The 22,195-nt window shown below is 36.9% G+C and overlaps 1 protein-coding gene across 2 annotated transcripts in view; it reads left to right on the top strand.

Annotated features, from left to right (window-relative positions):
• SLC9A6 (solute carrier family 9 member A6) overlaps positions 1-22,195 on the top strand; it is a 49,998-nt gene that overhangs the window by 3,040 nt on the left and 24,763 nt on the right. For both annotated transcript variants that reach the window (XM_081125628.1, XM_081125629.1), the window contains exons 2-9: positions 5,990-6,189; positions 7,557-7,634; positions 7,913-7,989; positions 8,295-8,407; positions 10,866-10,971; positions 17,371-17,512; positions 19,282-19,387; positions 19,677-19,765. In XM_081125628.1, coding sequence (XP_080981754.1) covers positions 5,990-6,189; positions 7,557-7,634; positions 7,913-7,989; positions 8,295-8,407; positions 10,866-10,971; positions 17,371-17,512; positions 19,282-19,387; positions 19,677-19,765 — 911 coding nt within the window. The remainder of the gene's footprint in view (positions 1-5,989; positions 6,190-7,556; positions 7,635-7,912; positions 7,990-8,294; positions 8,408-10,865; positions 10,972-17,370; positions 17,513-19,281; positions 19,388-19,676; positions 19,766-22,195) is intronic.

Here is a 22,195-nt window from a genome sequence, read left to right as displayed (position 1 = left end):
TTTCTTGCTACTCTTATGCCATCCTGGCTATTATGGTAATATGTGATTTTAAGACCTCTAATTTTCAACTTGTCTTCCAGGTGAAAAGGCTTCTTACTCTGGGAATGTCCAGACCTCTAAGATCCAGTCCACTGATGATTTTATATCTTTGATGTCCATTTAGCTACCTACATCATGGGGAAATGCTTTTTAAAATAAGCCTCTCCTTTATCTTTCTGAGAAGCAAGATTTAAAAATTATTAAATTGTCAATGTGGTCAGTTTCTACAATGTCAGAGCACCCAAGTGTTTTGTTCACTGGGTTAGTTTGCTTAAGAAGCTTAAAAGTGAGTTGCTGGGCCTGGGTGGGCGTGGCTCAGTGGTTGAGCATCGACCTAGGATCCAGGAGATTGAGGTTCGTATTCCCAGTCAGGGCACATGCCCGGGTTGCGGGCTCCATCCCTGGTCTGGGGCGTGCAGGAGGCAGCCAACCAGTGTCGATTCTCTCATCATTGATGTTTCTCTGCCTCTCTCCCCTTCTCCCTTCCTCTCTGAAATCAATAAAGATATTTTTTTTTTTTTAAAAAAGTGAGTCGCCGGTAGTAAAAATTGTCAGGGTAGTCAATTAAGTCTGAAAAGTGATCACTCACTGCAGTGTGCTTACAGATGGTATAAAAAGCAAGATAGGGGTGAAATATTTGTTTTGCCTTAAACTTACAGCAACTAGAGTCCTATGTGATTCATTAATAAATATTAAGTGCCTTTGATGTGTGAACTATGGGAAATACAGATGTGAGTCATCATCCCTGCCCACAAAACACTTACAATCTAGTGACTCAATAGGTAATGTTTATTGAGCAGTGTGCAATGTATTAGACACTACTAGGCACTCTATAGTATCCCATCGTTTAAACCTCATAACAACCCTGTGATGTAGATACTATTATCTTCTCTATTTTACAAATGAGGAAATTGGGGGACAGAAAGGATATATGACCTGCCCGAAGTCAAGTAACTTGTAAGTATTGAACCAAGATTCAAACCCCATCAGTCTGGCTCAAAAGCCTCATTCTCTTAGCCCTTAGCCACATTGCCTCATGTTAAAACAATAAAACTTACCTGTGAAGACAAAACAGGCTAGTATTATGATCAACTATGTTTAATAAAACTGAGGTTCCCTGAGAGGTTATTTACCCTAAGGTTGTGCACAGACTAGAACTTGATGGAGTCAGAATTCCTCCATCTATCTGATTCCAAACTTATGCTTTTGCTCCTGCACCATACTTCATTAAATTTCATGAGATAACATATATAGGGAGATATTACTGAAATTCGAATAGGTTTTGGAGGTGGATTGTGAGGGAGGGCTTTGTGAGAATGGAGATCTAAACCACTGGAGAAGTAGTTCTGACATGAGAGCGAGGAGATTAGAAAATCATAGCATCTTTGGAAAGAGAAAACCCAGATTTCAATTCTGTCTTTGTCACTTAATGCCAAATAATTTTGGGCAAGTCATTTATCCCCATTTTATAGAAGAAATAATGATGGAGAGACTCATAATAGTGTCTATTTCATAAGGTTATGAGGATCAAACGATATATGCAGTGACAGTTTGGATAGGATTGGCTTAAGGTCCCAGGTGAAAGGATTCTCTTAGAAAAGAGGTTGATCTTTCCAGAGAGGGAAGTGCAAGATTAATGAGCTCATATTGAGATGGAAAGGCTTGGAATTGAGGCAGCTTGTATCAAATGGCCTCCTGCTTCTCAGAAACAGGCAGTGAGATTGAGGACTTGAGAAGGAAGATAAAGGTTGGAGGATCTGTAGGACACAGATAGATGAATAAAAACATGTAAAACTGGCCAGAGGTAAAGAAAAAGCCTTGACTTTTTTGCCTATCTTGAAGTTCAGTGATCTTTTAAGATAGAATCTAAGCATTCTTCATGAAGTAGATAAATATTATACACACACATATATAAGTATATACATAATACACATATCCTTTTTAATATGTGGAAATTTTATCAATTTTGACCACATTTAACACCCCAGTGATATCCCTTGCATACTTTTAACTCAGAGGCTTGTAGTGTGATAAGCTGGAAGAATGGGCTGAAATCCATTGGAAAACCAGTAGTGGGGCCTTTGGGTGGTACTGGGCTCTTTAACCCTGGGAGGGTTTCTAGCATAAGAGCGTCAGGAATGTGTAAGAGGAGTGGGACCTCTATGTTTTGTGGAATATATCTCTTTGAAGTTGTATTCTTTATGGTCTGTTAGTGCTCATTTTAAATTTCATGATATCAATAATTTTTGTGCCTCTGCCTGTGTAGGAGGCTAGAGGTTTCTGACTTGTCCCATTAACAAAGTACTCTTTTTCTGTAGGTTCTCTTTACTGAGAATTGCTTTAACTCCATGATTGGGACTTGACCTTTCACAGAACCCAAATTAACTTGATCTGTCAACTTTATTCAAAGAAATTTCCATTTTTCAGATGCCTGATGCTGTACGAAAAGGATCTTGATTTTTTCCAACCTAAGTAATTATTCTCCTTGTTGGTGTTTTAACTGCCAAGGTGTATGTCTCAAATTTTTCCAAGTGCTGAGCCTTCCTCGAGGCTCCCAGTGACATTTCATCATTGGGTACTTTTTCTTACAGAATCAGGCTTGGGGACATGGAAAGAATTTATGCTGCTGTTATTAGTGTTTGTAGTAGCGTAACTGATTTCTGCACATATATAAAGGGACAACTTTAAGCCTCTTAATTAAGAGCTCTTGTGAGGTAGTAGAGAAAAGAGCTATTACTATATCATATAGACAGAACTGACTGTGGATCTATAGCCTTTTCTCTCCCAAGTTATATTTATCAAACACTGGGGATACCCAGTTTTCACTTTTTAATTTTGTTTTTCGTAGGTTAGATATTTTCAAGGGGTATCATTCATTTATTTTAAATCTGAACCTTTGTTAAAATCTTTTTTAAGCCCTGCCAGAGTGGCTCAGTTGGTGGTTCTGTGCACTGAAAGGTTGCCGGTTCCTTTCTATTCCTGGTCAGGGTGCACACCTGGGTTGCAGGTTGACTCCCTGGTTGGGTGCGTACAGAAAGCAGCCCATTGATGTTTCTCTCTCTCCCTCCTTCTCTCTAAGCATGTCCTCAGGTGAGGATTTTAAAATAAAGCTGATGCCATTGTACTGTTCACCATTTAATCATTGCTTCTCACTTTAAAAAAAAATGAGTGGCTATAAGTTGACTAGAAGGATCCCTCATCCCCAGTCCCTTCACCCTTCCTGACTAACTACTGCTCTTATACCTCCTATTTCTGCTTCATCACTTCCCATGCTGGTCTGGCTTTTGCCCTGACTACTCCACTGAAATGGCTCTTACCGGGGTCACCTATGACCTCCTTGTTGCCAACCCCAATGGACTCTTTAATGCTTGTCTTTCTTGACTTTGCTGCAGCATTTGCAGTTTTCTCACTTCTCTTTTCTTCCTACTCCTATGGCTTTCCCTTCTTTTTTTTTTCTTTCTTTTTTTTAAAAAAATATATCTTTATTGATTTCAGAGAGAGGAAAGGAGAGGGAGAGAGAGACAGAAACATCAGTGATGAGAGAGTCATTGGAAATCGAGCCTGCAGCCCAGGCATGTGCCCTGACCAAGAACCGAACCTCGATCTCCTGGACCCTAGGTCAACGCTCAACCACTGAGCTATGCCCAGCCGGGCTGGCTTTCCCTTCTTATATCCTTTCATCAGCTCCTCCTCCTCTACCAGCCCTTTAATGTTGGCTATTAAATCTTGAGATAAAACCCCAGGCCTATATCCATAGTCCTCTTCCCATTTTATTTGCTCCCCAGGTAATTTCATCTGCACCTGATTCTATCATCTTATGACTGCCAAGTGTGCATCTCCAGTTAAGACACCCCTCCCCTTTCCTTGAGCTCCAGATCCCACATACTCAACTGTGCATGTGTCACAGGTACATCAAACTTAGCATGTCCAATACTCAACTCTGCATTTCCCCCTGCAAATCTGTTGCCTGTCTCACTGAATGGCCCTGCTATCCACCTGGTTGCTCAGGCCAGCTTACCCACCTAGTTGCCAGGTCAGTTTAGGCTGCTCTGTGTTTCATCTTCCTTCCTCCTAGTCTACTTAGTTACCAAATCCTTTTGAAAGATAATAGCTTCTAAAAATCTCCCTGTCCTGACTCTCTTATATTAGACCCTAAACTCAGTGCCTGAATGACTTCAGTGGCCTTCTAGCTGACATTTTTGACCCTCTGTAGTCTATACCAGTCTTTCTAAAATAGAAATCTGATGTCAAGCCCCTGCTTATAACCCTTCCATGACTTCCTTTTGCTTCTAGGATAAAGTCTAAACTCCCTTTTTCAACATGCAGTGTCTTTTATGATTCACCTCCTGCTGATCTTTAGCACCTCAACTCTTGTCACTTTATATTCCAGCCATAGTGAACTGCATGTGATGCACTAAATGATCTATATTCTCTAACTCTTCCTTGACTGGATATGTACTACTATTCCACCTACCTGGAACACCTTTCTTTGACTTTGTTGCCTGCTTAGGTGACACCTCTGGAAAGACTTTCCTAATGTCTCACTCCCTCACGCTTAGTTAGGTACCTCTTTTCTGTTTTTATAATGCCTGTATACATATATATTATGTTGTTATTGTTTATTAAGTCTGTTTTTGCTAACTAGACTGAGAGCTACTTGGAGGAAAGATCTTATTTTCATCTCTGAACCCTGGGTGCCTACTTAGGCTAGTACTCCATTCACGTACTGTATTAAAAGAATGGCTGGCTGGTTAGAGTGAAATGAGATAAGAAGGTAAAATGTACCTAATAGGGGTATATTGTGCATCTTGGAGTTAAAAGAAAGTTCCAGAAGTTTAATTTGCAGTTGAGGTATATCTATATAGTGGAATATTATTTGACCATAAAAGGGAATTAAGTTCTGATTCATGATACAACATAGATAAACTTTGAAAACATTATGCTAAATGAAAGAAGTCAGACAAAAGGTCACATACTGTAGGATTCTATTTATATGAAATGTTCAAAATAGGCAAATCAATATATAGAGAAAATAGATTAGTGGTTGCCAGGGGCTGGGAGTTGGGGTAAAGGAAATGGAGAGTGACTGCTAATAGGTATGGGATTTCTTTTTGGAGCAATGAAAATGTTTTTGAATTAGATGGTAGTGATCAATATACAACTTTGTGAATATACTAAAAGCCACCAAATTGTACAGTTTAAAAGGGTAAACTTTATGGTTTGTGAATTATAGCTCAATAAAGCTGTTATTAAACAGTTTGGTCAATATAGGTTTGTCGTACCTAGAACATTGTGCATATTTGAGTATCAATATGATGATCCAGGTAAAATTCTAGCAATATGTTGATATCATAGTGCCAGATTCAGGACTTCTATTCTATGTTTTGATTTTGAAGCATATATTCTAAAGTTAAAGTCCGACCTTTTAATAGTAGGAGAACTCAATCAATCTACAAATATTATTGACTTCCTAATTTGTTAAGTGTGTATTATTTGGCCAGCCCCATGTTTTAGGAGTAACTTGAGATGTGTGTGTATTTAACAGTCTTGTGAATTGATGGTAAACACATTTCTAACATGATTTCACTGTCAGGTTGTGATACCTTGGAGCATATTCTGGGTACAGATGATTTGAAGGTATTTTCTCATTTTGTTACCTTCCTAATCACTTATTCATATCTTGATCTAGAAATGCAATGATATGTGCTGTTACCCTAGGGAATGTTTTTGCCTCCTGTCTCACTGGGTTATATGAATATTGGGCTCTTAGATTTGCGAATTTAGTAATACTTTAAAATATAATTGCATTCGGTCTAAAAATTGGTTCTGAACCACAGGGGACTATCATAAAAGATTTTCTGTTTTGTATTCAAAAATGTGTGTAGAGTATAAAACAAGTAGTCTCTGTCTGAAAGAAGAGCTAATATTTTTTTTTAATTTTTATTTCCAGGTCTTTTAGTGGGCCTTGTGCTTCGATATGGAATTCATGTTCCAAGTGATGTAAATAATGTGACCCTGAGCTGTGAAGTGCAGTCAAGCCCAACTACCTTATTGGTAAATGTTAGTGGAAAATTTTATGAGTATATGCTGAAAGGAGAAATTAGTTCACATGAACTCAATAACATTCAAGATAATGACATGCTTAGAAAGGTAAGTTCTTAATTAAAGGGAATTTTTTATTTTTTAAAAAGTGTGTAACTAGGAGCAAAGTGATTCAGGAGAAAAATAAATAATGAATTTTTTAATGATATTTAAAATAATTAGTCTTTTAAAATGGAGTAAAACCTCAAGGAATGTAATGTAATGCAGAGTAATAAACATGTCTGTACATTTCATTTTCTGATTGAGGCTAAGTACTATCACCCTTTTTGTTTCACTCTGATGTTTGCAGTTGTAATAAATGGTGACCAATATTGAGTTAAGCAGAATTTTTAACTGTTTCTTTCAATTTGCAGATGGATCTTAGAGTTTATAGTACTGTAGCACATTGAGTTGACAATACATAAATTATTCTATTAAGATCTCTTTGAATTCTTTCCTGCCTTGATGGTATTCTATACTGAGGACAATTTAATCTTTCTTTGATTCATAATCTGGCACAACTTCAGGGGCTTCGGTCTGAGTGTCAGTTATTATACCATGCTGTGTATAAAGCTTTATGTAGGAAGTTGGGTTGCAGTCTAACTGGCTCCCAGACATTCTTGAAGCTGCTTTCTCCTATTACCCTCATAGTCTCTATTCCTGAAGCTTCTCAGGGTCTCTTTGTTTCTACCCACTCTTGGCCATTTGCCTCCATTGCTGTCTTCTACATCGGCAGGACTTGGCTTTCATAACTACTTGAGTGTGCTCCTGAGCATCTCGAATGCTTTTAAAAATTTTATATGAACTTCAGGTTTATTTTGCAGCAAGAGTTCTTTCCATCTGTGGAAAATTCCAGTTCCTTAAAAGTTCTAGTAAATGAACTTGTAGCATGGATATGTGTGTAGATGCTTTGTGTTTATGTCAAATCCTACTAGAGCCTTATGAACAGAAGGGGGCATCTGTATTATTCTAGGGAATAAATATTAAAAGAAATGGACTGTCAGGACTAGAAATGAGTTGTACAGAAACTTTTTACTATAATATTATGTTATATACCTTTAGCTATTACCTAGGCAAGAAGAAGTCTGTTTCCTCTTGCCAAACATAATGCTGTACCCCCATATTTTATGTTGCCAGTTTGGGGTGTCATTTGAAGCAAAGGTATTTCATGCTTTCTCCTATTTGTAAGGTTTTTAATATAGTAATTTAACACATTTTCCACATATCTGGCTTAACTGGTTGTTCCAAACCTATGTCCTTGTCATTTGGTTGAGAAGTGAAACAGCATATATCCTATATGAAATATTTTTCAGTTACCACAGTAAGACTCTTGCCTTTCACCAGTTTTACATTTCTTTTTTTCCTTTTGATACTATGATAATATAATATGAAGTCTTCTAAGGGAATTCATCTAAAAGAACTCTTTATTTTAACAGGTTACTTTTGATCCGGAAGTATTTTTCAACATATTACTTCCTCCTATCATATTTTATGCAGGATATAGTCTGAAAAGAGTAAGTGCTTTTGTATTTCATATACTTTGAACAACCTTAAACTCTGTGGGCTTTGTCATCTTCGACTCCTCAGAAAGAGTTTTTTACAGGTTTCCCTCCCTTCTCTTCTCTGTCTCCTTTATAAATGCTGAAATTTATGCCTGTACAAAAGTGATTTCTCTTATTTCCTTTCATGAATAATACATTTAATATTAGCACAACACACTAGAATAGAAAAGCTTTTCTTTTTCAAATAATTGGTGAGTATTCTAACATAGTGTAACCTTTTCTTTTGTCAGAGACATTTCTTTCGAAACCTTGGGTCTATTCTAGCGTATGCTTTTCTTGGAACAGCGATTTCTTGTTTTGTAATTGGGTAAGTACTTGAAGCTTAAAACACTTTTTAGCTTTCAAATTATAATTTAAAAATAACTCATATTTGATTCATGCAGTATTGTATTCCTGAATGTGTCTAAGGACTTTTTCAGTAAAATGCATTCACATAGATAAGTCATTTCAGTTTTCCTTAAGGCCAGGGTATTACCATATTTAAATGACATGAATTAAATTTGGGATTAGTCAAAAAGTATTACAGTAGACTCATCTTCTTATTCTTAACTATATACTAATTTCTTTAATGTTGATTTTTTTTTCTAAAGTAGAAATATGTTTATCGAACAGGTCAATAATGTATGGCTGTGTAACACTGATGAAAGTAACTGGACAACTTGCAGGAGATTTTTACTTTACAGATTGCCTGCTGTTCGGTGCTATTGTGTCAGCAACTGATCCAGGTATGTTTTACATGAGACGTGCTTAAGTACTTAAGGAATAGTGTTTTGCTGGCAAAGCATATGTGGATAATTCTTCCTTTGAGGTGCAGAATTCATGATTGGGTACTTCCCATAGTACTGTACTTTCCAATTGTGGAGGAAAAACGGAAATTCATGGGTCCTTTTGGCTTAAGCACACATTTTTGTCTTTTACTTTATTACATTTGCCTGTTAGTGTTCCACAATCTGATGCTGTTTAGACACAGGCTATAAGATATGTTTTTCAGAATTCTAGGTTGGTCTCTATTACTAGTGATTAGGTATGGGAGATGAACTAGATTAATTAAAATGGGTAATAATTATGTACTTTCTTTCAAGCTTCTAGAAGAGCAGTTCCCTAAAAACCTTCTCTTTACATTCAGCTATCTGCATGTAGGAGTAAGAAAATATGTTTTTAAATGATTGTTAGAAGGCAGTTGTGCTACTACGAGTGTGATTTTGGGTCATTGGTGGGCTTTACTGTACATTAAAGGATTGTTTTTATAAAGTTTGCCTTATAATTATAAAATAATTTTGATATTAGAACAGCTGAAGAATGAATTTAGTTGTACTGACTTAGGTCGTAGTTTTCTGAATATAGTATTGGTGGGCTTAACAGCTACAAATTGGGCAGAGAGTCTGTAGGCTGAAGAAGTAGAGATAAGAACATAGGTTGCATTAAAAAATATATGTTTTTATTGATTTTAGAGAGAGGAAGGGAGAGAAGGAGAGAAAGAGAGAGAGAGGAACATCAATGAGAGGGAATTGAGCCTATAACCTGGGCATGTGCCCTGACTGGGAATCAAACTGGTGACCTCTTGGAGCATGGAAGGATGCTCAGCCAACTAAGCCACACTGGCCAGGGCTAGGTTGCATTTTTTGAACTAAGGATGCAAGTTTTCTTTTACTAGACTTTAGGACCTAAGTAGAGGTTTGTTCTGTTATACGTTTTGACCTTGAACGTTAATCACCTATTGCCATCCAGAACAATTAAAGATAGGATCCTGAGGTTATCTCTGAATTTCTGTGTTAACTCTGATAACAGGGAATTATAGGAAGTAGGAAAATATGTTTTACACTCTATAAGAGATTATTTTAAAAGATAAGACATTTTAGAGATATACTGCATAGTTTAGCATTTTTATTTTTTATTTTCTTTTTATTTATTTATTATTCAAAATAGTACAGATATCCCTTTCTCTCCCCATTGACCCATTCCTAGTTTAGCATTTTTAAAACTAAAAGTCAAATCGCTTCCTTAACTTCCATTACCAGTGTGAAGATGGATGGTTTTTGCAAGGAGCCAGTGGTCTCTATTTTCTGTGTCCTTACTGGAAGGAAGGTCCTCAACTTTTTAAAGCCTCTGAGAAATTTAAGTCAATAGGACTGGCTGCATTGCTTCAGCCTTCTGGTTTTGTTTTGGTAGTATTGCCTGAATGGCCCAAGCAAAAATCTTTTGCTTATGTAAAGTTGGGTAGTTATATTTATTCTGAATTATAAAGGCATATGCCCTGTAATAATTCTTTTATTTTGCAATTGTTCACTAGATAGAAGGTTCTCTTTTTAAAATTCTGAATCATTGCTCCTGTCCTTCTTGCCTTCCCTTAGTAAGCTTTGGTATCAGTATATTCCAGATGAAATTCTTTGCAAAAGAAACTATATCTTTTAAATGTAACTTTCCTGGTTTGTTTTGTTTGGTTTGGTTTCGGTTGGCATTTGAAGAGGCTCTCCCATCTTCGGTTATAACAATCTTTCATGTCGGCTTGGGTTTATTTAGTGAGTGAGCTGTATGTGACTCAGCAATTAAAGTTATAACGCAACTTCAGTCTCATCAGATTTTCTAAGAATTCTCATATCAAAGGTATTTTTTTCTTCTCAAGCTGTAATAGCATGATAGTTGGCTTCTTATTAAGTTAAATATAGCAGCTGTAATTCTGGTCAGAGAGCAAATTTGTGTTTTCATTTCCTACTGTCTTTGCTAACCCAGTGTGCTTGAAATTTACAAGTCAAATAGAAGTGACTTGTAAGGCTCCAAGGAAAAAATAAAGTTTGCAGCAGGAAATGCTTTTCATAATATTCTTCTGCAAAGATTAATGATCACCTGGTCTATAAGGAATTCTGAATACATTCCTTATGGAAAAGAAATGTACAAGACATGATTATTAGCATTTGCACGAAGAATGTAGGCCAACTAAGTCTTCCAGGATTATTTTCAGCTGTTTGTAAGAAAGAGAAAGGAGATATTGCAGGTACACATTTAGGGAAAAGAAAAATATTGACATAAAATTACTGAATCTTTAATATGGTAAGAGAATGTTTATTAAGATTGAATTGTAAGACAAAGAAATGAATTTCTAAATAACAATTATAATCACCTATGGAGGGGAATACGTTATAGCTGTAATGTCTAAATGTTCCTTTGACTCTTTCTACTTGCTAGTGACTGTTCTTGCCATATTCCACGAGCTTCAAGTTGATGTTGAACTTTATGCACTTCTTTTTGGTGAAAGCGTCCTCAATGATGCCGTTGCCATAGTGCTGTCTTCGTAAGTGTTTGTTTTCTTTTTATATACTGTATATTGAACATTAGGGTACTAGGAGCCAAGAGTCACTTGTTGAATGAAGTGCATTATGAATGGAAATATTCCTTGAAAAATGCTTATTTATAGATAACACAGAAAATGCAGAGACGCAAAAGGAAGAAAATAAAAATGTACCCCAATACCTAAAGTCAATTACTGTAAACGTTTTAGGACATTTCCTTTTATTCTTTTCTCTACGCATGATATTTTTACATAGTTGTGATTGTAGTATATGTATAATTTTATATCGCTTCATCATTATAATATGAAAATTTTATTTTTTAAATTAAAGTAAACTTTTGAGATAGGTAATGTATTCACATGATTCAAAAATCAAAACTATATAGAAAGGTAAATGTTGAAAAGTCAGATTCTTCCTCTTGTTCTCACCCACCTGGCCCCCGAGTCCCTTATAGGTTACCATTTTCATTTCTTGTGTATCCCAATATTTCTTTATTCAAATGCAAGCACACATATGAATAAGTATTCTTATTTGCCTCTTATTATTTTAAAAGTAGCATGCTATATATGTTCTATACCTAGCTTCCTCTTATATAACTGTACCCTGGAAATCTTTCCATATCAAAACAGAGAGTTTTCTCATTCTTTGTTTTTAGCTACATAGTGTTCTATGTACTATACTGTGAACTCAACTATAGTTTATTTATTTATTTAAAGTTTTTTTTTAAAAAAATCTTTATTGATTTCAGAGAGAAGAAGGGAGAGGGAGAGAGAGATAGAAACATTAATGATGAGAGAGTCATTGGTTGAGCCTGCAACCCGGGCATGTGCCCCGACCGGGAATGGAACCCCGATCGCCTGGATCCTAGGTCGAGGCTCAACCGCTGAGCCACGCCTGGCCGGGCCAACTATAGTTTATTTAATCAGTCTCCTACAGTTGGAGACATAAAGTGTTTTCAAATCCTTTGCTATCCCAAATAATGCTGCAGTGATTAAACTTGAACTTAACTCTTTTATACGTGCATAGGTGTATTGGTAGGATGAATTTTTGGAAGTAAGATTAGTGAGCTAAAGGGTAAATACATTTGTAATTTTGTTAGACATTGCTAAATTGACCACCAAAGGGATTATGCCATTTTGCACTTCAAACACTAAATTATGGGACTGCCTATTTCCTTGTAGTTTCACCAGCAGACTATTCATAAGACTTTGGTATTTTTGCTAATTTGATGATTGAGAAATTTCTCATTGTAGTTTACTTTGTATTTCTCTTATTTAATATAATCATTTCAGAAACATTTTTTTAATTTTTAGAAGTGTTAATACTCTTTTTTTAAAGACAGTTATTAAAGTGAGCAGTATTTGAATCTAATTATAGAAATTACTGAACATTTTATTAGAAGGTGTTTGCAGGTGAAAGAAGGGGTCTCAACCTCTGAGGAGTTCAATCCTGCCAACCCACTCCTACTAAGCAAATATGTAACCCTGTAGATACTTGTCTGTACTCTGTACCAGAACTTTCTATGAGAGAAAAGTAAAAGCCCACATTTTCTCTTTATTTTTATTTCTCGCCTTAATTTACACTTTATTAACTACAAAAGAGTAATCAGTCACTGACTCTGGTTTACATACCTTGAGTGGCCCCATTGCCTTACTGCAAAGTGGAAAATTATCCTTTCTGCAAGGTAACACTAATCCCTTAAATGTTGTGTATAAAGATATGCAAAAGATCAAATCCTTTCTGGTGAATGTGATGTATGTAAATTCCATTCCTCTGCCATATTTATTGCCAGACTTTTTTTTTTTTTTTCAGCTGTCTACAGCTAATGTAAATTTCATTTAAGAAATAAAGCCTAAAGGCTAGAACTAATATTGATGCAGAATGTATGTACCTTCAGTGACAATACGTGCAAAGTAAAAGTTTTATGTTATTTCAAGGGAGAAGGAAATGGATGGTGTGGTTATAACTTAGGTATTATAAAAATTAATGAAGCTCCTAAGATTATTGAAGCTTTCAGCATGTGGGAGCCTGTGCAATCACCAGGTGAAAAGAATAAGAAGCAGCAGTTACTTTCAGCATCGGTTCCCCAGCTTAGAACGTTACTCTGCTACTAAGTCATCTTACTGATAAGCGTTCCTTCCCTATTGCCTATTGGATGAAGAGTCAAAAAAATCTCTCTTCTGGTCTCTATCTTAAGTTGATATGCCCTGTGCCTTAGTTTTTCCATTAGTAAAGTAACTTACTTCCTGCAAATTTGAGAAAGAATAGTTGAATAGTGTTAAAGGAAAAATACCTCACAAGGGCCATAATCCTCTTTCTATTGTAGTCTTTCTTAAACAGGTTCTGGGAGAGAATATAAGCCTTACAGAGAATGATTTGAGTGATTCTTTTCTGAGTCCTCCTAAGGATGGTACATAGCTAGTACTATTCTAGATTCATAGATTCATAGAAGATAATTAACTCATTACATAGTCTGGTGGAATTCTGGTGGAGGACTGTATATCTGGAGAATATCATATCAGGGAAATGGAGAGCTGTGTAGGTGTCTTAATGGAGGTGAGCAAATGAGTTTCTGCCCAAAACCCTAAGAGAAACCAGTTGTATTGCTGGCTGTGAGAGGTAACTAGCTGGAGTACTCAGTGATATGTATATTACCATCTTTCATTTGATTTTTAAAGTATGTTAGATAGAAGCCTATTTGTGTTGAGTTCTGTTAGTGTGATGATTTTTTAATGTATATATTCTATAAAGCAGCCTTGCATAAAGTGGGGAACCCCTTTCTGAAGGACTTCTGTTTGACAGTGAGCAGGTTAACACAACCCTTCTTGAAATGTATGTTGGAAGTTGTTTTTGTTTGTTTCTTGACCTGTAAGATTAGCAGTACTTTTTTTTGGTTAATATTAATACTTTTAATCTGGTGAGGTGAGGGTGGAGTGAAACTGGTTCCCCCATACATTGCTGTCTGAGGTAGATCTATATGTACTTATATAGTCTAGGATATATAGCCAGTTAAAGATAAAGTCTAAGTTGCAGAGTATTCTGTTAAATAGATATATCATTATCAGTCTGGAGACCTAAATTCATACTAGTTTAAAATATGTATTAGGGTCATTTACATTTTATAAAAGAGAAATTATAGTGAGTAAACAAATATGACAGGCAAACTGTTTAACTTTTCTAATTATCAGAGATATACATGTTAAAATATGTGGCCATTTTAATCTATTCAGTTAACAAGAAAAAACTGTTAATGAAAGTAGTTACTGCTGTTAATGGTCTAGTGCAATCATTCTTAACTGGGAGCAATTTTGTACCCCACCCCTCCAGGGGATATTTGGCAATGTTTGGGAACTTTTTAGATGTCATGAATGGGAGGAGGTTGCTACTGGCATCTAGTGAGTAGAGGCCAGGGGTACTGCTAAATATCCTTCACTACACAGGACAGCACCCACCATCCAACAAATAATTATCTGGCCCCAAATATCAATAATGCTAGATTGAGAAACCCTGGTGTCGTAAAACTAGATCACGCGTACATTGGTGTTAACATTGACATTGGTATCACCTACTCCTTTGTATTTTATCTTTTGTCATTGTTTATAATAACAAAATTAATACATTTGTAACAAAGATTCAAAGCATTTGACTTAGAAGGTAGAAAATTTCTGAAATTCCAGCTCTTAGAAATAATCACTATTAAGTTTTTCATCCAGATTTTTTTTTCCATTAGGATATTAACATACATATAAATATCTTAATCATTTTTAAACAAAAAAAGATATAATACTATACATATTTTCTGTAACTAGCTTTTTTCACTTGTACATTGTACTATATTAATACCTCTATTATGCCATTGTAAGGATGCAGTACAAATTTATCTCTCCAATCTCCTGTTAACATTTGGCATTTTGTATTATTGTATTATTGTGAACAGTACTGCAACAAACATATAGAAGTAGAATTTCTAGGCCAGTGGATAGGATCACTAAAAATTTGAGAGATAGAGCCATATTTCCCTCCAAAAATGTAATACAGGTTTATTTGAAAGCACTTATGCAGCATATAAAAAGAGCTATAGGTGTAGTAGTAATACTCTATTTCTAGGAATGTAGCACAAGGATATAGTCCAAGATTTTTTAAAAATATGTTCTTTTACACTTATTAATAGAAACAAAAAGATTAGACACAACTTTTAAATATGTAACAGTGAGGAAATGGTTAAATAAATTATGTCATTTACATTTGGGCCATTTTGAAGTCTTAAAAACCAAGGTTAGAGAGACTATAATAATTCTTATGCCATTGTCAGTTAAAGAAGCAGAATTTAAAACCATATGTTCACTGTGATTACAACTAAACATGAAACAGCATGCATGTTACAAAAAGGTGGAAGATATAGATGGAAAATAAGATAGATCTGTCAGGGTAGTGGAGTGGTGGAGTGATTCCCCCTCTCCAATTGTACATTGTATTATTTTCAGAATTTTTAAAAAAAAGTATTCATAAAAATGTCACTGCCTCAAGACAGAATGTTGATTGATGTAGAAAACACGAATTAGGATTTCAATCCAGAGGCCAGTGTTTGACTGAAAAAGAAAATAAACCTCTCACTTGTTCTCAACCCACCATGCTTTTCATGTGTTCTCATGCATTTTAGTGATTAAAGCATAAAATAATGAGTAATGTGAATCTTGAATGTACAGGAACTAACCCAGGGAAGGCAGTCTCAGGAGGCATGGCGTTAGATATTTGTCCCAGCCAGCATTTTGAAAACTATCACCAGGGACAAAGGAGGTTGTAGCAATATCCTTTCTTTTCTCCAGCCAGCTGCTATATTTTCATGTTATAATGTGATCAGATCTCATTTATGGTGGTGGGGCCATTTATGTGTAGGTAAGAAAATGTGGCATTGAAGACCATTTTGTATTTCTTGAAGCAATACCAAATCTACTGGTCCCAAAATGATCTGGTCACTTTGAACATTTAAACACAAATGTTAAATATTTTCATTTGAGATTGTCTCAGAAATTTCTTGGTGCCATTACCAGAAATTGATGTTAGTGCTATACTTAAATAAAATAGGTAAAATTAGGAAATTTTAGTTTGGTCTTAGTTTTTGGTTTTTTTTAGCTTAAATGGTGAGCTATGGAAAGAACTTGGCGTGCATGGTACAGCAAGCCCATTTTGTAGCCTTAAATCAGAAAAAACATCACAGTAACCGCAGGGAGAATTCATTATATTCTTAGGAACATGGCTTTTTCCTCCTTCTTTTCTTTGACAGACTTGTACGATGTCTTTGAGTCTGGATCTTTATAAGAATACTGGTTCCTTAATTTACTGGGATAAGAACTGATTTAGTAATGGTGGGCACTCTTGCCAGAGAGCTGCTGGCAACAGTGATTTTCTCAGCCATTTCTTTTTCCTGGGGTGACCATTTTAAAAGCATTTTAGACCAGGCTTGGACTGTGAGTTCAAGATGAAGAGTGTCTCCTGTAATTGCCTCTCTTGGCTGCTTACAGAGCGACTTTCTTTCAGATATTTGAGGTGGAGGATCCAGCTGGGTAGGCTAAAAGTACTGTTGAGTGGATCCTAATTCCTTGGAAGGCTTTTCAAGCCCTTTTTCTTGTAAAAGTCCATTTCATTGAGTGAATAGATATTAGGCATTGGGCCCATTCTGGTATTCTAAAAGTTGAAAGGCTACTTCAGTCATCATTTTTTCCCATAGGAATAACAAAATGTGACTGGGTCGAGTATTATTTCTCTGCTGGAAATAAGTGTACTTTTTCATTGGTTTGTTCACATTAGTATGTTAGGGCTTTCAGTCACTCAGTATTAGTAAGTCTTAAACAAAGTCACAAAAGAATAGTACTGCACAATATCGGAAGGCTGGAGGAAAAGGCTCAGCACAATTTTCATATAGAGGGCCTTAAAATCTTCTACCTCCTGTAATTGTCATTTAAATAAAAGCTGAGTTTTTCGTTAGCTTGAGCCACTGCAGTGTTTTGTTAACCTTTTGACCTTACTTTGACAATTTGAACCCAAAGTTGTTGTGGGTTTTTTAAAAATATATCTTTATTGATTTCAGAGAGAGGAAAGGAGAGGGAGAGAGAGAGATAGAAACATCAACGACGAGAGAATCATTGATCGAGCCCGCAACCCGGGCAGGTGCCCTGACCGGGAATCGAACCCCGATCGCCTGGATCCTAGGTGGACGCTCAACCGCTGAGCCACGCCCGGCCGGGCTTGAATCCAAAGTTTTGGGTTTTCCCCCCCTCTTTGATTTCATCTTTTAATCTCTACACTAGATAATGTTTTTATTTATTCATGTAATTGTGTTTAGATAATATTTTTTAAAGTAAAAGTTGCTTCTAGAAGTAAGAACAATCTGTCCTTTATAGCTCAATAGTGGCATACCAGCCAGCTGGAGACAACAGCCACACCTTCGATGTCACAGCCATGTTCAAGTCTATTGGGATTTTCCTTGGGATCTTCAGTGGATCTTTTGCGATGGGTGCTGCTACTGGAGTGGTGACAGCTTTAATATCCTTTTATTATTTTTATCTTTTTTTTTTTTAACTCAACAATGGAATTGAATGCTGTGTTCTGTGGTCTCTACTACTTCCATAATTGGCATTATGTTATAACTATTAGCCTTATAACCAAGCACTTGGTTTGAAAACATGAGGCAGTCATCTTGATCAATAAATAAAAAAAAATATTTGGTTTTTGTAGGGCTTCCTGCCCTCAAACTTGCACTACAAAAGTTTAATTAGGCACAGTGAGCCTTTGGGGTAAATTTTAGGGTTGTAGACTGAATTGATATAAAGGTAGATATATTCCAAAGAGCCTCTGGGGGTTCTGTGTTGCTGTTCAGCCTGGCTGTCTTTTGCTCTTTGTTTCAAAGGAAAAATAGGAAACCTATAATCATGGTGCCAACTGAACAAGATGGTTCCTGGGCTAGGAGACATGGGAGTTCATCTCAGCTTTCACCAATTTAAACCTTCTACTCCAGAGTCCTAGGCACTGCCACTAGTTTGCTATTTGAAATATTGGGCAAGTCATTCTTGTATGCATTCCGAAAACATTTTTTGATTGCCTACTGTACGCCAGGTGCTATGCTCTGAGTATCCAAGATAAGCAAGACAGACATGGCCTCTGCCTTCCTGGAGCTTCTGGTATAGAAATATTACCACTTCACCTCACACGTCCTCCATGTAGGAAGGGGAAGGGCGGGGGCAGCAGGGAAAATCAGTTGTACTAGATGATCTCTAAAGAGCTTCCAGCTCTAAAACTTCTAAGATAGTTTCATATAAAACAAATACTTTCTTCAAGCATCTGTAAGTTTGCTATACTTCAGCGAAGTGCTGGAAGAGACTTGTCGGGGCAGTAAAAAGAATTCCGAAGGAGCCAGCCCCAATAGTATCTCTTCCCCGTCACAGTTCCTTGAGGGTGGGAAGTATATCTTGTTAATCTTTTTGTTGTAGTACATATTTATTGATGTGAATGTAGATTCCAGCCCTAGATTTGTCACAGCTTCACATGGGCCCTTCCATTGTCAACTAACAAATAATTTTTAGACTAGTCCAAATGAGAGACATGCCTCAATTTCTTCATCATCACAGAGGTGTTACGGCATTGAATAAATAGGAAATCTCATGGGAATGACATTTTTAATAAGTGTAAATTGCTGTAAATATGGAAGCTGTCTTGCTTTGGGTCACAAGTTAGTAGTCAGAGTTGGCATGTTGTGTATCTGATCTGTTGCTCCCATCTCTACTAGTCCTTTACTGTGTGGTTTCTGGCAAGGCATGTGATACCCGTAAAACAATTGGATTGACTAAGCTATAAGACTTCCTCATGAAAGGGATGGCTGCTCACTCAATAAGATGCTTATTTTAAGAGTTGCTTCACTGGTGCCTTATTTATTTATTTATTTATTTATTTATATTTTAAAATTTTAAATATGTTTTTATTGATTTCAGAAGGGGAAGAGAGAGGGAGAGATAAAAAGTCAATGATGAGAGAGAGTCATTGATCAGCTGCCTCCTGCATGCCCCGTACTGGGGAGCCCGCAACCTGGGCATGTGCGCAGACCGGGAATAGAACCATGACCTCCTGGTTCATAAGTCAACACTCAGCCACTGAGCCACACCAACTGGGCACACTGGTGCCATTTTATTCTGTGACTTTTGTGTTAGAGAAGCTGGTGAATCCTTCTTTCGCTTTCATGGTTGCCTTGCTTTGACTATTATTTTTTCTAGTTGCACTCCTATATTGTGAGATCTCGTTACCAACCTTGACAATCTTACGTGACAAAGTTCACCAAATTACGGGAGTTCCAGTTGTTGGAGACAGGCTTGTTCTTCTTGATGTCCTGGAGTACCTTCCTCTTGGCCGAAGCATGGGGTTTCACAGGTAGGTTACTTTCTCCTTTTGATTGTAAACCCTTAATGAGAGTTACTGTGCCAGTAATTTTTTTCTACTAGTAGACCAACTCTAGTATTTGAGCACTCTTATTAGGCTTGGGATTTATGCTGTCACTTTAGAATGTAAAAAAGATTTTCAATGGAAGTGGCACATCTCAAAGTAAGTCACAACTGAAAAGTCAACACTAAGCATATAATCTACTTTAGTAAAATAAGAGCCTCAGTGGAAAAGTCGGGACTCTCCTTTCACATGAACTTGGAACTCTTTGTCATTACAGGAGTGGTTGCAGTGTTGTTCTGTGGCATTACACAGGCCCATTATACATACAATAATTTGTCCACGGAGTCTCAGCATAGAACTAAACAGGTAAGAGACACTTTATAGTTTGTGAATAAACTTTTCCTCCCTGTAGTGAAACAGAAGTGTTTTCACACTGAAAAAGTAATCCTTGATCACATCTAAATGATGTCTACTCATTCCAGCTCCTCTTTCTTTGACTGCAGAAATAGATGGAATTGGCAGGTTGAGGTGTGACAGCTTTTAGGGTAGGGGTAGGTGAGCAGAATAGCCAGAGGCTATTGCGGTTGTGTCAGTTAGCTTTCTGTCCTGTTTTCCTAATATAATGACTTTTAAGAGGAATGTTTTAGAAGCTCACTCAGGTCTGACTAGAACTACTGTTGTATGATATTGGTAAGTTTAACTTCTAATCTGACTAGATCTACTGCTGGGTGATACAGAGAAGATTAACATCCTTCAGGCACTTGGATGGTGCTGAATTCCCTGGAATATGAAAACATCAGGGGTTGGGCTTCATACGGCACTGAATGATCAGTTGTGCAGGGTACCTGAAGGGAATTATAAAGGAAATAGGCATAGCATTTTCTAGTCGTGTGAGGTATATGGGGCAAAGACTTGAACAATATGTAAAGTCTGGAATAGACACAGATGCATACTTGATTATGATTGCATCAAGAAATAGAAGGTTTAAATTTTGCCAAATGATTAGAACACTTGAGATTAGCCTGAAAAGGACTCATGACAAAGCAGGAGCAACAGTACTTCTGGTGCCACAAATTTAGCATATGACATATGCTTTTGGCCCAACCCCTCTAAAGAAATTAGGCTTTTTCTTCCAAAGATATACATTGGGGCTACAAATCCCTTTTACAAATTAATTCAGTGAAATAACTATAGAGAAGATAATCAACTGGTTGGGAGGGGTTGGCATTTTTCTAGGCAGTGAGGTGGGGAATAAAAAAAAAACAAGGTAGGAGTATCTAGTCTTACTGGTGATACAAGGCTTGTGTACATGAAAAAACAACAACAGACTAACGGAACTTCTGGTTATAGGTTTCAGATTATATATCATACTGGAGTTCAGAGAAGGGGGCGAAATGGTTTGAGGCTTGAGGCTCTGCAAAGCTATTATAGAGGAAGTGGTGAGGCTAGGAAGCTGGGCAGGATTCAGAAAAGCCTAGAGGAAACAGAACCAGTAAAGGCAGAAATTAAAAGGCAGCTAACGTTCTCAAATGGAAGGCAGTGCACTGCAGAGCAGGGGTTGACAAATGTCAGCTAAGCTTCCCTGTGAGCTGTGTGAGCTAAGGATGGTTTTTACATTTCTGAGTGGTCAAAAATAAATCAAAAGAGTAATAATTTGCTATACATGAAAGCTCTATGAAATTCTGATTTCAGTGTCCATCAACAGTTTTATTGGCACATCCATCTTTTAATGTATAGTCTGTAGCTGCTTCTGTGCTACGTTGGCAGAACTGAGTGGTTGTGACAGGGACCATGAGACCCACAAAGCCTCAAATATTTTATTTTTTATTATTATTTTTTTGTTAATCCTCACCCAAGGATATTTTTTCCACTGATTTTTTTAGAGAGAGTGGAAAGGAGGGAGGAGGAGGAGAGAGAGAGAAACATGGATGTGAGACATTGGTTGCCACCCTCACACATCCTGACCAGGGCTGGGTATCGAACCTGCAATCCAGGCATGCGCCCTTGACTGAGAATCGAACCTGTGACCCTCTGGTCTTCAGGCTGACACTCTAACCACTGAGCCACGCTGGCCAGGGCAGCCTCAAATATTTACTCTCTTGCCCTTCACAGGAAAATTTTGCCAAACTCTGGTGTAGATTAAAGTGGAGACTCAGGAGTCACTGTAGTGTTCTCGATCCTAGTTCCACTACTTGCTGGCTGTGCGACTGGGGGCAAGTTACATAACTTCTCTGTGCTTCCGTTTTGTCATCTTGAAAATGAGGATAATAATAGTACCTACCTCACAGAGTAGTTGTGAGATTAAAACAAGATAATGCATGTAAAATCCTTAGCATACTATGGGGCACATAGTAAAACCTGGATAGAGTTTAGCTATTATCATTAAACAAATACATAATAAAACTAGTATATTAAGCCATTTAAATTAAATATAAGCTTATTTATTTTCATTTTTATTCCCATTTTTCAGTAATAAGGCAACACCAATATAAAAGATTAACTAACTTGCCCAGAGCCATGTAGCTAGCAAGTGGAGAAGGCATTTTGACTCCTGAGCCCATGTTGTGACTTAACCAATACCCTGTTTTGTGGAGCAGAGGGTTCATGTTAAAGAGCAATGGTAGATGGACAGAGGGATGCTGGGTTTCAAGGGCCTTAAATTCATTCATTCATCAAGTCTTGTGTCCCTACTCTGTTAATAACACTTGACGAGGCAGTGGTGTGAAGAGGTGGGAGTGGGCAGGCAGCTGGGCAGGGTACAGAGCACAAGGCAATAATGCATAAGCCCTTACTCCT

Source organism: Miniopterus schreibersii (genome assembly GCF_964146895.1).
Source record: "Miniopterus schreibersii genome assembly, chromosome: X".
NCBI lineage: Eukaryota > Metazoa > Chordata > Mammalia > Chiroptera > Miniopteridae > Miniopterus > Miniopterus schreibersii.
This window is presented reverse-complemented; position numbering and strand designations above follow the sequence as displayed.